This window comes from Varanus komodoensis, unplaced genomic scaffold (assembly GCF_004798865.1).
Source record: "Varanus komodoensis strain SLA01 unplaced genomic scaffold, ASM479886v1 scaffold9, whole genome shotgun sequence".
NCBI classification, from domain to species: domain Eukaryota; kingdom Metazoa; phylum Chordata; class Lepidosauria; order Squamata; family Varanidae; genus Varanus; species Varanus komodoensis.
The window spans coordinates 37,047,046-37,063,172 of NW_025336598.1; the positions used below are offsets into that span (position 1 = coordinate 37,047,046).

General features: G+C 38.8%; 1 protein-coding gene across 2 annotated transcripts in view; it reads right to left on the reverse strand.

Annotated features, from left to right (window-relative positions):
• GALNT13 (polypeptide N-acetylgalactosaminyltransferase 13) overlaps positions 1-16,127 on the reverse strand; it is a 173,023-nt gene that overhangs the window by 94,978 nt on the left and 61,918 nt on the right. For both annotated transcript variants that reach the window (XM_044418046.1, XM_044418045.1), the window contains exons 3-5: positions 6,141-6,307; positions 2,987-3,194; positions 1,505-1,675 (exon numbers count right to left, since the gene is read on the reverse strand). In XM_044418046.1, coding sequence (XP_044273981.1) covers positions 1,505-1,675; positions 2,987-3,194; positions 6,141-6,307 — 546 coding nt within the window. The remainder of the gene's footprint in view (positions 1-1,504; positions 1,676-2,986; positions 3,195-6,140; positions 6,308-16,127) is intronic.

Consider the following 16,127-nt stretch of genomic DNA (forward strand, 5'->3'; position numbering starts at 1 on the left):
CAGGACAACTCTTCATAGATGTAATGACTGAAGCTGAATTACTGAAGCCAAGTGCAATTTCCTTGTCACCCCTGCCACAGGGTAAGCCTTCAAAACTCTTAAAGTCCATATTCATTCAGAGTTTCTAGTTTTGCATCAGCATTGCTCTAAAGATCAACTGACTTGTTTCATGAAACCTATCTCAAACCAAATACAGGGAATTCATTTCCCCCTAAGTGGCCGGAACAAGCAATTCCAAAGGCCAGTCAAGATACTGACATATTCACTTTCACTGTGCAATTCACTGCAAAGAGAAGGGAAGGGAGGAACAAAGACACTCTCCACCAGTGTTTCATGTGTGTTTCACTTATACTTTGCCTCCCCTGCAAAGGTGAAGGATGAGAGTATTTTTTTTATTTATTAAAACATTTGTATGCCTAGTAACTAGATCCCTAGCTGAAGTACTGGCTCCAAGACTTCCAACCTTCGCTATGGCTGGGGACCTGATGATGTTAGATGGTGGGTCCTAACTCCCTGAAATGATCTGGTTCTTAAGAGAGCACTAGAGCACAATCTGGCAACTCAGCTAATTTTGCTTCCTTCACCCATGGTGTAAAGATTTAGAAGCAATTAAAAGATTAAAAGTAGTCACAAAATAGAGGTCGAATGCTTCCTTGATGCATATGCATATGCACTGTGGCCATCTAACCAGAAAGTTCATGTTGCTGACTGTGTCTGGGCTCCTTGCATAATACATACCACATCCAGATTATATACTCTGTTAAACATTAATGTAAGAACAAAAAGTAAATTGGTGTGTTTGCTGTAGTAACACATCCGTCTTCGAATTGCTATTTTGGAGTGAACAAATATAACTTGCAGCAGGTGAAAACGTCACCGCTGTGTGAAGAGGGCATCTAGCAGTGATTAAGAAAAACTTTCCTTTTTTCGCATTTGAAATGTCAGAGGAAAAGATGTGCTTCCCCCAACCATAATTTTTATTGCAACAAGCAGAGGCCCACACTGATCAGGCAAACAAATATTGTACTTACAATTCTCAAGAGAAATTTATAAGCTCATACTTAAATTTTTCAATTGATTGATTTGCTTAAAAAATGTATTTTTCCACTGTTCTAATCATTAAACTTGCAACCCACCACAAAAGACTTTCCTTTGAATATAAGGGAAAACAGTCAAAATAATTCATGATTTCAATACACATGAACAAGACAATTGAAACCACTTGAGAGGCTGTAATGTAGATTACTACCTATCATACTGAAGTTTGTTTATTTATATCTCGTCATTCTGCCAAAAATGGTGCTCAGAGCAACTAACAATACAGATTTAAAATAAAAACAATTTAAAACATGCAGTTAAACACACAATAATACTATTGTTCTGATCTCTGTAATTGTTGTCCTATTTGCATAAATCTAGAAGAATTATACATCAACAGGTATTTCTCACACACTCAAACAAAGCAGTCTGTGATCATGGAGTGTTTGTTGCCCATATGTCTTACCTCACAGGCAAAGTTCTGTCTCCCTTCCTTCTGTCCATCTCTCTCTGAGGAACAGGATACCAACGAAAATTAAGTTTCCAGTTAAATCCTCCATAAGTCATGTCTGACCCAGCCATATATTCAAAAGTGTCGTCGCTGATCACATCAATAATTGGGCACACAACCACCTTCCTAAAAACAAGTAATAAATATGCAAATATTTAACTTTCCACACAAGGAAATCTCTGGCTGCACAACATGTGTGTGGAGTTGCCAGCACTGCGTTCCCAGAGCCCTTTTCAACAAGCAGTAATCATCTGCTTGTCAGAATAAAGATAAGCAGTGTGATTAAACTAACTCTCCACCCTCTTTAAATTGCATGTGCTCAGCTGATGAATTACTGATGAATAGTTTCCTGCAGATAGTGGTTCATCAACAGTCATCTTTTTTTTTTTTTTAAATTTCACAGGAAGTTGCTATCTTTTAATCTTGGTTTGGATCCAGAATGGTCATTTCGCTAATGCATACCACTGTTGGAACTGAACCTCTGGTGCATCCAGAGGTGTGGAAAAAATACAGAAATCCCATTATTCTAGTAGCATCCCTTCACTGGTGGAACTATTATGGATCCAATGCCATGGCTCCACTAGTTTGTACAAAAACTGAACAAATGTTTTATATGGGACTTTGTCTATTAGCAAGCAATAAGAAATTCAGTTTTTTCTAATCACAAAGCATTTTAATGAGAACAAAGTAAGAACACTGAGTTTGTATAATTCAGATAACAAAAATCAAAACAAAGATGACAAATTAAGACTGATAATGCAATGAGCAGTTGGGAGGCGCAGAAACAACAAAACCATTATTTATACATTCTGCCCAGTGCCCCCAGATATGTGGGACATCAACTCCCATAATCTCCAGTTGTTGTGGTGAAGGATAATGGGAGCTGTAGTCCAACCTATCTGGAGAGCACCAACAGTATGGAAAGGGAATTGTGGAGAGTATATCAAAGCTTTTCGGGGCAAGCTCACTGCTATTTGATCACTTCTAAAAGTGATACTGTTTAGAAGACAGTGAAGGGATGGGGGCACCTTGCTTACAAGGATTTTTGGCTCCAAAGGAGCAAAGCTCAGCAGAATCAACAAAATATTTTGGGTGAACTCTGAAATTTGAGTATCACTTAGTTAATGAAATCTTAGGTTCATGGATTACATGAAATTTAATCAAGTAAATCTACACATTTATCAGGAAGTCATCATTTTAAACCACTCAGTTGAGCTATCAGGATCTAGTAAAATGTGTGTACAGCAGACTAGATCAGCAAGATTCTTTGACCCTGGACTTAGGCTTAGCATAATTTCTGCACAGGAAACATTTCCCATGGCTGAGATTTAAACTTCACAAATAGCGTAGTTAATAATAAAGAGAACCTAGTGAAAGCTCTCCTGGTGATGCAGCAATCATACAAGTACTGTACAACATCCATATTTAATTTCTCACCTGTCTTCCTTTATTCTTGCCAGCAGGGGCTCCAGCCAACCTAAAGTACATTCACAGTGTGCATCCAAGAAAGTTATGACCTGGCCTTTGGAAGCTGCTGCTCCTCTAAGCCGAGCTCGAATCAGTCCTGACCGCTGTTCCATCCTAATAATTTTTATTGGTACTTGCAAATTTTTCACATAATTCTCTAATGGGACCTTCAGAAAATCTGCAAAACACAAGCACAAAATACAAACATAAGAAAGTAAATGCAACTAAGGGTTTCTTCAGTTGCTCAGAGGCCAAAATAAATATAGAACAGAAAAGCATGGTGAAGATACCAATCTGCTTATGATATGAATGTTTCTTACAACATTCTAACAAATACATACAGAAAGATCAGAAAATTCTGAATAAAGTGACATCACATATAGAGAAAGATAGAATGAAAGAAGGCAAGCAAGGCCAGCAAAGGAAAAACAGCAAGTCATCACTTACTTATGTGAAAACTGAATTGAATACAATCGCTCTTTGTTTTACAATTTCTTTTGAATTAAACTGAGCATAATATGGGTCAGCATAGGACAATCTCTCCTGTGGCTGCTTGTGTACATTAACAGGAATATCTTCTCTCCTCCCCACACCCACAGACACACTTCCTCGTGTACATGAAGTTGTATGCAGAGTATTTGGTCCCAGTTTGGTCCATATGGACTGGAAGATCCTGGTGGCACAGAGGAGAGCCTCTCTCTCTTTGGGTTGCAGAAAATTATTATTTTTTTCCTCCCATCTGACACAGCATATACCACTTATCGTATCTCTGAAAAGCTTCTTTAGCAGTATAAAAAAGCTGGCCGTCTTCTGAAAGCACTTCCTTTAGGAGAGCACAGCAGTATAATAAAACAGAAAAAAATAGATATTCTAGCCAACGTAAAAAGTGTTGATGGGCAAGACATTATTTATACATCAAAGCATTTCTATGCCATCTTTATGGCATGGAAGGGTGCAAACCTAGATCCACTGACCTGGGAACAGACCTCACTGCACTAAATGGGATTTCTAAGCGTAGGATTGTGCTGTAAGACACCCTAATTTGTCTTTAAAGTCAAAGGATAAAGATGCTGTGCTATCAAACACATAATAAAGTGCAACAATTCCCAAGACATAAGCAAGCAGCAGCAAGGCTAACCAAATTACTCTATTTTTAAATGCTGTCTTAAACAATAAAGTTTTCTCCATATGCCAAAAATCCAGAATCAGTGCAAATGAATAGGCTGTCTGAGGAAGGGAATTCCCAAGTTTGGGAGCATTGTTCCAGAAGGTCTTTTTTTAATGGAAATATGTTCTACCTATAAAATGCAGAGCAAAGCAGGGAATCATATTATGTGAGAGAATGGGCTGCCTCAGAATGGAAGCAACAGTCCATTACGCATCCTTATCTTAGGCCACTGAGGACTTTAAAAGGTAACCTAAGCATTTGTATTTGAGCCTGGAAACCGTTTGAAAGTCAGCGTAAATGAAGGTAGATGTTGCAAATTATGACTCCCAGCTGCATTTTGATCTAGCTGAAATTTCTGAACTTTCTTCAGACAGGCTCACATATAGCTGTTATCTAACCTCCCTGTATGAATTATCCTAGACATGTGTCAAAGAAGCTATATTGAAAAGAATCCAGCTATCTTGGGCCACCCAGAAGTGCCAGAAGCTTTGCTGCAAGTAAACACTTTAGAACCTTTTCCAAAAATTCTGTGGTTGAGATTGGCCTCAGAATTTAGTAAGGGTTCTAGTAAGGGATTTTCTAACATTCAGCCAATTTCAGCTTCTTTTTAAACCACACAGTAAATGAGATCTTAACAACATGGCATCCTTTGAGCAAGACCCTCTGCCGCAGTGAATAAGTCATGACAAATAAGAGTGGATTATCCCATAGTAAGTCTTACTTCTTCAAGAACTCTGTTGACATTAGCACAAAATAAAGGGTATCCATATAAACTTGAGAAACAGAAGCCACAGGAATATCTAGAACAAAATCTGTAAAGCAGAACCCTAGATCAAAGCAAATTTGATAAATTTTATCTGCAAAAGTACTTTGCAAATTGTTCACAATAGGTTAGCAAGAGTCCCTCTATCTCCCTGTGAGTCGGCATTTAACAAACCCCTCACCTGTTAAATGGAAGACAACATGCACTCCAACCAAAATGTGTGGCCATGATGAAAAACACCACACCGTAACAGTAGTTTACTGTTATATAGGGATAAAGGGGTCAAATTTAGGTTGTCCTCAAGCTAAATGTGACCTTTTTATTACACTGTAGCTGCTACAGAGCAGCAAGGCCAAATGTGACTTGTTGTTGTTAGTCGAGAAGTCGTGTCCGACCCATCACGCCCCCATGGACAACATTCCTCCAGGTCTTCCTGTCCTCCACCATCCCCCGGAGTCCACTTAAGCTCACGCCGACTGCCTCAGTGACTCCATCTAGCCACCTCATCCTCTGCCGTCCCCTTCTTCTTTTGTCATCTATTGTTCCCAGCATTAGGCTCTTCTCCAAGGAGTCCTTCCTTCTCATTAGGTGGCCAAAGTATTTGAGTTTCTTCTTCAGTATCTGGCCTTCTGCAGTCAGGGTTGATCTCTTCTAAGACTGACTGGTTTGATCTCCTTGCAGTCCAAGGGACTCGCAGGAATCTCCTCCAGCACCACAATTCAAAGTCCTCAATTCTTCGGCGCTCAGCTGAGATCTTACTAAATTTGCCCTGTTTATTTTTCTGTTGCAGTTTGCTGCTGAATTTGAATTTTTTCACCAGCCCTAATGTTGCCCACTGGGAACAAAAGGCTACCAGACTCCTCAAAATTGATTATCCATGCCTTAACAACTCTGAACAGCTCTGCAATGTAACTTTACACAGGTAACAAAGTGGCAGAAGCCCTCTTTACACAATAGACTGTTAAATGACCTGTAGCCTCCATTTGATTTGGTATGAGTACATGTTTCTTTTCACTTCCACTCTAGCCATTGTGCCAATAGACCCAGGATAATTTCTCTGTCATTTTTAAAAGTAGTACTAAATAATTTTCTTTTAAACATTTGTTTATTTATTTACTGTAGCATTTTGCTACAATATTATCCTGACATTATTATTTATTCCTAAACATATTTTGATTCTTGCTCACTCATACCTCGTTCACTGGCATCATCAACTAAGATGATTTCAGAAAGTAGATAGTGCGGAGACCGATTTATAACACTGTAAATAGTACGAAGCAAAGTGCTCCAGGCTTCATTATGAAATACTATGACCACACTTGTGTTTGGTAGTTCATCAGGGTAGACTTTTGTCTTGCATCTGTCAAAAGACAAAAAAGAAGATGGTAATGCTAATTTATTCAGAAATTCATACTGTGGCACTAAATAATGACATAGAAGGTAATCAGGCTCCAGAAGCCAGGCCCAAGGCTGAAAGAGAGTGGAATAGTATTTCCCCAAACCCACAAGGAAGATTAACAGTGGTAACAAATGAAGGTATGCTGAGGATAACTGGCATGTTAGCCTTAAACTTCATGAAACCCTCCCCTTAAGATATTTTATTGCTCTCAAGCACTGAATCTAATATGAATCATTTTTTTAAAATAGTAAATGGAAAAAAATCAACACTGAAAATCTGCATGGGGAAAGAAATAAGAGAATAAATTGAGATGTATGTTTCCTATGAGAAAGCATCCCTCATTTCTACTCTCTCTCCGTCTGTCTCTCTCTCTCTCTCTCTCTCACACACACACACACATTTCAGCACTGTTCGCCTCCCCATACTCTACTGAAGACTGAATTAAACTGCTTTTATGAATTAAAGCTGTAATATACTTATTGTAGGATTGTGTATTGATAGTCCACTTTCCTTCTTTAGGAATTCATATTTTTATTAATGATATTGTACATAAAGCTTTATATTTTTCAAGAAACAGTTCACTGCTGGATCCTTATGGCTTATCCGTATACTGCATGGCTCCCTGGTGTTCATGTGTGACATAAAGAATAACTGGAATCTAATGGCCTCCATGGCCATGTGTTCATTTAAAAAATACTCAAAACAGACCACTTCAACAGGGGTACATGAAATCATTTATCAGGAACTACTGCTAGAAAATAAGAGCCACAAATAAACAAGATAGTTGAGGAAAATATAAATTATATAGCATTTACAGAGAAGACTGTGAGCATAAAACCAGAATTCCTTGAATGCACCCTCAAACCTCATCAGCCAATGCACTGATAGAACTCTGTGGAGTCCACTGAATGCAGAGAAACGCAATGATTTGGATTCTAAAATAAATTAACTTAGACCTCGCTACTATGCAAAATTAGACAGAAAAAATGCCTGGGAATTATAGGCCTTTTTAATCTAAACCTGCACAGGCTGTGGCTTTAGAGCACAATGTTATGCATGTTTAGACAGGAAGATGTCCTGTAATTTCCAGCATCCCTCTAACTTTGCTGGCTCCAACATGTTGGGAATTGTATTACTTTTTTCTAGCTAAACATGCATAGGACTGAACCCTTAAGAAATATCACGGAAGGAAAATATCTCACTGTCATCTCCTTCCCACCAGAAGCCACTCTGCTGCATCCTGCATGGTTCAGGAGGGCTACGTGACCCTCTTTTAAGACTTCTGGAGTACAGAACAGACAGCAAACTTGCTGTCTTCTTTAAATTAATCTATATTAGGGATCAAGTCAATAAGAATGCCTCTTAAAAAGAAACAAAACAAAACAAAACAACCCCTGAAACCTCTTGGGTTGAAAGTAAAACATAAAACAAACCCCTATTTTAATGTTATATGTGATGCTTTAATTTAATAAATGTAAAAGGAATCTTACAGCAATAAATTAAATACTATTTATATTAATAGTGCATAATATTTAATAGTATTAATATTAATACTATAGGATTAAAATATTAATTCACAATAAAAAAGAAGAAAACCACCCAGACCGTTACATAGAACAGCAGAAAGAGTCGAGGTTTAAAAGCAGGACAGCAATGAAAATAATTAGCAACCAAAATGTTAGTGTTATGCTGGAAGGAATGGAAAAATCATTTTTAAAAATTCTTTACCTGGTGCTGGAAACAGTGGGCTTTCTTGGACAACCTTTTGGCTGCAGTTATTACCAGTAATAATACCAGTAATTGGTCGGGCATACAACAGTCAGTCTGGCCCATGGCTAGAGCTACGACTGAGGAAACTGCCGAGAAGAAACTGAAGGGTCCAATAGGGTGGAAATGTGTTCCTTTTCCATAGTCTTCACCATGTCCACTGCCTGATAGGCCTTATTCCACATGCATTCCTTGTAAACACAGTGTGCCCTGTATTTTTGGGCTTACTTCGTAAAGGCCTGACAGTGTGGGCAAGAGTCAACAGTGCGGCCTTTGGCCCCCCAAACAGGCACACAGTGTCCACCAGTAGGTGAAACTTACTCCTTCTGAAAGGTGCCTTCAGTGCAGTAAGGGCTAAGAAGCGCTAACAACCTTGCTAAGAGGATACCAAACAAAAGTAGTCTAAAAATAAAAGGGAGATGCAAAGAGCAGCTGAAGAAGAACTGAGGGAACAGGCAGGAACCCCCTCCGTAATACACCCCCTCCCTGCCACTGTAGTTATAAATGTTCCAGACCACTTAAAACAGACAGAAGAACAACCAGAGATACAAAGACCTTAAAACATACTGATGACTGCATCTTTTTGATACCACAAAGCTCTGGCACCTAAAAATTCAGTGCTATTGTCTAGGAATGTGAATGTTCCTAGACAAGAGAGTTGTACAAGAGAGTTGTAAAGATACCTGTACATTTTAATATATCTTAAATATCAGGATGATTTATTGTCTGTGTTTTTTAAATTCCACATTAGAAGATTACTATTACAGTATAAATAGCAGTATCCATAAATGAACAAACAAACCTCTATTTTCATGTTCCTCAGGACATTACAATCCATTGTAATTAGAAGTAACATTCTACACACTGAAATGCTTTCCTGTGGAAATCCTGCATTTGTCAGATGCAGATTTATGAATACACATGAAGTAAGTACAGCTGTTTAAAAGTGAGGAAAACACATTTTCCAAGATTAGTAACATGAAAACAGAGTGCACTGCATACCTATTTGCTATTATTCCTTTTGGCTATGTACAAATTATGTGACCATAAACTGTTTCATTGTGATTTTATTTCTTTCAGTATTATATTGATGTTTCCAGCAATGCAAGGCTAGATAATACATCATACAAATAGAAGAAAACCATTTTGAGGGATAAGAAACTGTAGTGACTACAGGCAATTTCAGATGCAATGGTTGTCATTTTGGACCAAAACAAAACACAGTGGTTTAGGCAACTTGTTGGATTGTAAAAGGATAATTTAGCTCTTACTATTTATTGCCCTACATTAAGAAAGTTAACAGTAACAAGTATGGCCCAAATAAAAGGCTTGACATAAGCATTCTTTGGATGTCTCCTCCACTTTACAACTAACACATCTACTTTTCAGTCAGCGATGTATTTAATGAACCTACAAAATAGTGGCTATCTCACAGATCTCCCAAACATCAGAATCCATATAGCTAAATGGCAAATTCATACTACTTTCTTTGAAAGAGGACAAGCTTTATCCTGTCTACCATTTAGTTCTGCTAAAGAAATAATGCTCCCAATCCCTTAAGAATGGTTAGGTAATGAACAGGAAACAGTGGGCACCCTAGCTATCCTTTGTCCCATCTCAAATATGAAGTATCTCCTGCTTTAGCTACTGCCCTTAACTCAGGATTAAGTGTTATACTTCCACGGACTCTTATAATTGTTTGCAAACCTGATTCAAAAGCAGGCAACTTACTCAGTGTTAACTATGGTCAGATGCATTGCTGCAAATGTAACATGAAGTCATTCAAGCCAACAAAACAAAAGAGGTGGTGAGTTGCCCCAGTAATGAGAAAAAAACACAAAGATTGAATATGAATAAATTCTTAACCTCTTAAAGAAGAGGTTTGCAGTAGCAACCCTGTCTGGAAAAGTACTAGCAAGTCACTAGAATGTAACATAGCCGGTTAACACACCTACATTGCTGCTGCTGCTGCAGTGCGCTGCCAAGTGACTGTCAACTTATAGCAACCCCATGAATGAACACTCTCAAAAATGCCCGAACTAAAGTGCAGAAACTAACTAATACTGTTAGTTTCTCCACTTCATTCTTGCTCAAGCAAATCCTACCATTTATACTTTTTAAAAAAATCTCCTTATCCCTCCCAGAAATGTGGAAGCTGGTGGGTTCTGTTTGGGCCATGGGGTTATATTATCTTCCTGTGCGTCTTGCTGAAATTTTAGGGAAACAGACAGACATGTCCCCTAGTGTTCCCTCCCACCAGTGTTAAAATTCCATGTGCAGTTTACACAGGTATATCTGCTTAAACAATAATGTATGATTTTAGACATGATCCTCTGGTAATTTCTGTGCAATTGATGGAATATTTTACCCTTAGTGACAATCCTTTAGAACTCAAAAGACACAGGAATTACCTAGACCAAGTTCCCTAAACTTTCACCACAGCAATTTCTCCTTAGAATGCTCCAGGGTACAGTCTTCCTCCAACATCCAAACTCTACCATTGTTTTACTAGCTGCTTGGGGTCATTTGTCAAGGGTTTTATGGGCTGCTCACAAAACCTTCCTCCAACCAGATCACAGGTCAGCCCCTTGGCATAACAGAGGCACCTACTGCCTATTGCTTATTTTCACCTAAGGTTATTCCACAGAGAAAGAATGGCTAGCCACTTCCTCCTCAGGTTTTGCCTAGTGCTTTTTACATCACAAACTAATTAGAACACCTTCTATCTTTCTCTCTCGTTATAACTAGCATGAATTCCCCATCTGACTCTGACTGAACTCCTAATTATCAACTGTCACCTTTTAGCAGTAATTTCCAGACTGTTCTCTTCCACCTAGCTAGAATCTCCAGGCAATCCAAATTGAACTGACTAACTAGCCTCATCTACACATCTGTCTCTTGCCTGCTTTCATCAAATGTCGCTAAGCAACTACACAGGTCTTTGACTGTAACACGAGGCCTTGGTCCTAACTGAGATACACCATGATTTCACAGAGACACGTTTCAGAAGAACAATAGTTATGCCAAGTCATTTCTCCACAGTAGTGCTTGTCTGAGGGTGCAACAGGGGCCATGTTGACTATCACTGGAGCACAGGCACAAATGGACAGCCATTTTACCCAAGTGAAGTTCACTGTATGGTTCTATACCCAGATGATTACATTTGGCCTACACCAGAGCTTCGAAGTATCCACCATAAGGCAAAGTGGAATACTGGTTCCCCAGTCACTGGCATCTAGCACACTGACCCACTATCAAAGGCAGTACGCCTATGTACACCAGTTGCAGAGAAACCTGAGCAGAAAAGCTCGTAACTTGTTTGCAGGATGCCATGGGCAACTGGTTTGCTGCTGTGCGAAAAGAATGCTGGACTAAATGGCTCTTGGGCTTATCCAGCAGGGCTCTTTGGTTCTTAAACAATCATCCCTTATTTGGACCAAGCCACTGACGAAGCATCCTATTTTATCCCATTCAAGTTACTGGAATGTGTATAGTCAGCTATTTCAATAAACATTTTCTACATGGAGCGTATTGTTCTGTGCATGTAGAACATACCAAAACAGCATCTTCATACTAGCATAGACTGCCATGCCATCAGGGCAGACTCCTCTGCCTCACTCCCCATTAGCCCACAAGTGGACAGGCACCATATTCTTGGATGCACCAAGACACAGCAGATGTCACCAATAAAAGGAGATTCTTAGAATGCAAGCAGACTTGAGCCAATAAATGAAATATTAACTTCCTTACTTTGCCAAGCATTAGTCAGACAGAATATTAAAAATACTGTGTCTTTTCAAAATTATTCAATAGTAGCTAATTTGACTAAATTTATCTGGCATTATATTCATTAATCACATGTAATATATTAATTACCTCCCCTGCCCTTTATTCAAGCTGCTGTTTCAAGGTGCCCGAATCTGTCTTCAGTGCCAAATGTGTGAAGAAGAAAGTGTCTTATGCAGGCACCTGCAACTGCATTTGATATATCAGTACAGTTCTGAGCAGTGGCACAAACTCAGGATTTGTAGCACAAAACAGGTACAAAATTTGCATATGTCTGAAGGAGATAGTAGTTGAGGGAGCTGTAGTTTTAAAAGCTGTCCAAAGGGACTCCCAAATAACTGGGAATATGGACAACCATTTCCAGAAGTGGCATATAATTTCAAGGCACTTCCTCAAAGCAGTAGCTGTTCATCTCTAAGCATGAAAAAGCAGTGGTTATCTTATATATTATCAAGCTGCTAATTTTAAGACCTATCCTATCAGTGATCTTTCCTCATCTGATCATCTACTAAATCAACAAAATTGAATTTATATCAATTCTATATTCCAGGACCTCAAGGGTGAAATTCTTCAGTGGATGGGGTTCTCTGATTTTCTCTTTTGAGAACCTTTTATTTACTGGAACGACATTTCCGAGGGGTCTTTGTTGGCAGCTTATTAATACATACATAAATTATGAGTGTACGCAATGCTCCCAGCTATTTTCCCATTCTTCCAAGCATCCCTGGAAGTCTTCAAGTGGGATGGTGTTCAGAGCCTGCATAGTGGCTCTTTGGACGTTATCCACACTACCAAAATGGTGTCCTTTCAAACCATTCTTCATCTTCGGGAATATGAAAAATTTGCAAGGAGCCAAGTCGGGGCTGTAGGCCTTGTAACCCAAAGCACTGTGACTTGATGCGTCATTGTGATGAAGGCTCCAATTTGAGCCGATCTCAACTTGTGCCATCAGTACACTTGTGCAAATGATAGCACAGCTTCTCTTTAAGTTTTCCTCACTATTTCCAAAATTTCTGATGCACTTTTACCCAATTTCACACAATTTTATCACGTACCGCTGTTCCAAACTTGTTTGAATTTTTCTTAATACAAGGCACTTGAACAGGGTGTCACAAAAGACAATGTCTCAACTCTGACAGGGCTTGAATGCAACTGTTCAGTGTTCTAATATGTACCTGGCACCCCACCACAAGTGACCTTCTCCCTTCACAGAGCCCTTCTCGAGCAAAGGGACTTCATTCTCGTTATTTTCTGGACACACCTCATATTAGACTGCACTGGGGGAGCTACCTTTGGAAGAAACTGTAGAACCCTGTACTCATATGATGGGACATGTGCAGCCATTCAGCTCTTGACTATAGCTAGGCATTTAATTCATACTTTTGGTAACAAGAAGAATTTACAAGTGCCAAACTATTTGTAAATGCAAATACAGTTTGAAATGCGTTGCAGAATTTGAATTTTCAAAAGTTTCATTTTGGTCAGTTATACTTTTTCTCCCTTTATAGATGCATGAATTATTGAATACTTTGGTCACCACCTTAAGGGCGTTATGACAGCAGTAGAGGAAAAAACCATCTATTTCAAGCAGGCACCCAATACTTAAGTTAATCATGTTTATTATACAGTCAGAAGGTTATTGGAGTATTAAAGTGATGGAATTTTAATGTGCATAGCAATAAGAAATTGGTGAGTCGCTAAAATAGCTACTATCTACATTTTAAGCAGTAATTTTGTGCCAATGAAAGGTAAATATAAAATAATTACGAATTTTCCCTCTCTTGTTACATGCACGTAAGAAGTGGCACTTAAATCAGCTATACTGATATTGCCTTGTTTGCCAAACCAAAATATTCTGTAGCCAATCAATTTTTATATCTAGCAGATGATAGATGGGAAATGTGTCAAGAAAATGGCTCTCTCATGTTCTATTATACGGTATAAATAGGTTTGCAGTTTGCAAGAACAAAGAGACTTCACTCACACCTTCAGCTGTCACTGTTCATAATAATGACATACTCTAAATGTGGGCTTGAATATCAAGCTTTCCTTGGGGATTTTGAACTCTAAATACGGCATTAATTTTTCAGAAGTTGCTCTATGCAAGAATTTCATTTACTTAAAAGCTCGAAAAGCTTTTGTGCCAGAGCAGGAAGAAAGTAACAGATGAAGGAGTGTTTCAGATTTTTAAAAACTGACAAAAAGCACAGGTTTTTAAGAGGCTAATCATTCCCTCCATCTCTCAAGTAACTGAAGTGGATAGTTTGCAGATTCTTTCCACATTTTCCCAGCTACACTGTTCCATGAAAAACTGGCTCTTAATCTCAACAACACAGAAACCATTAGAGTTTCTTTTATTAGTCATAAGAAGCAGTGAACGAACAAAAGAAAAAAGGAAGAAAGCAAAATAATCAAGGGCAGAACTAGTTAAGAGGAAGAGAGGGACTTCCTTCTCATTCCCTCAGTAGTATTCTAGGTTCATGAACTATTAGTACAGTGGTTAACAACTTTCAGCCCTCGAGAAGTTTTGGCCTACAACTGACATGATTTTTAGGCCCCTGAAAAAGAACAACCCTGAAACCTGTGGAGTGATAAGATAGTACAAATGGTCAAACTTGGATTCTGGGTGGCTTGCTATCCAAGGCAACAAGACACCATGGGGAAGTTCGCACAAGACAGCAAGTGTCCAATTTATGCAAATTTTCTCAGCATGAGACTGGCATGCCCATCATAACAGTGGCATGTTAACCACATGCAAGTCATGCAAACCTAGCTGAGGCATTTCCACACAAATAGGCTTGTGAACTTTCAACTTCTGGAAGCAACATCCAAGGTTGCCAAACTGATTTTAGGAAATAAATCTATACAAATTTATGAGTGGCAGAAGAAGCTTCAAGAACATCTAAACATGCAGCCTCAATCATGTCCACAAGCTATGGATAGTTTTCCCCATTTCTGAATGAGAAGAGGAAATGGAAGGCTACTTTTGATGAAATGTCTCATACAATGATACAGGTGCGTCAAGTACATGTGCAACTTATCTAGTGTAAAAGATAAAAAGATACATGTGCAACTTATCTCTCTTTACAAAGGGGACTTTTCTTACTTGTCACTCACTTCTTCAATGGATTGTTAGTCATCTTTTGAATATATTTCCCACTTTATAGGATGACTGCTTCAAAGGTATCGTATAAACATTTCACAATAAATTATCTCAATAAATAAAAACACAAGCTAAAACATGGCACTTAGAAAGAAGCATTTTAATTCACATCTACCTTTCTTAGATGTATGTGACTGCAAAAATTACTTTTCAGACAGACAGACATGCCAAAGACAACCTGAAATCAGCTCGTCTAAACATTCTGTCCATTTTGGCTCACAGCATCTTCTCCATTTGCAAATCTTTTAACAGTCAATCCCCAGCAGTCTATCATACATGGTTAGCTGACCATTTGCTAATGCAAATTAGTCCACTCTTTTAAAAAATTGCATGTGTAAGGTCTCCTGTTTACCAACTCTTCCAAATGACCTTACCATATGACATGCTTGTTCTGTTGCTGCAGATCCAGATCACCTGCCAGTGGGGGTATCATTAGCTAACTAGAACACCTTACACTGACATAATTGATCGTGCTTATCTGCAAAGTACTTAACAGTTCAGGTTAGTGTTACCTTATGTTCCAAAGGAAAAATGAAATGTAGTGACAGTCCAGTGGGGAAGGGAAGAGAGCTCTGAACAGAGCAGGCCTGGGCATCAAGTTCTATGCTATGACAGCAGGTTCTATACAGGGACTTTAATATTCATTGAGCCAACTATGCTCTATAGTCCTCTGTGCCGCAAGAGTCTCCTTCACAGCCCAGTGTTTCAGATGCCCTTCGGTATATTTTTAGGAAGGTTTTACTCCCTAGTTTTTCTTTCTGAAGCAAGAACACAAGAATAGCAAGAGGGCCGTGGAGTGGTTCACATCCCCACAGGCTTGCAGGTGCCTCTACAGAATGAAGGCAAAGTTGACATCAGCAAAACGGGTCAAATTTGTCACTACCCCTTTTTCTCATGCTGATTTTTTTAAATTTCAAGGTTTTCTCTGTCTCAACTACAAAGAAATTTGCAACGGCCAGTCTTTATTGATCCACCTAACCGATTAAAAAGACCGTTTCTCCTCCTAAAAAATTTAAACTGTCCAAAGTCTCCCTTCAAATGCCCCATAATCCAAGGCAACCACAA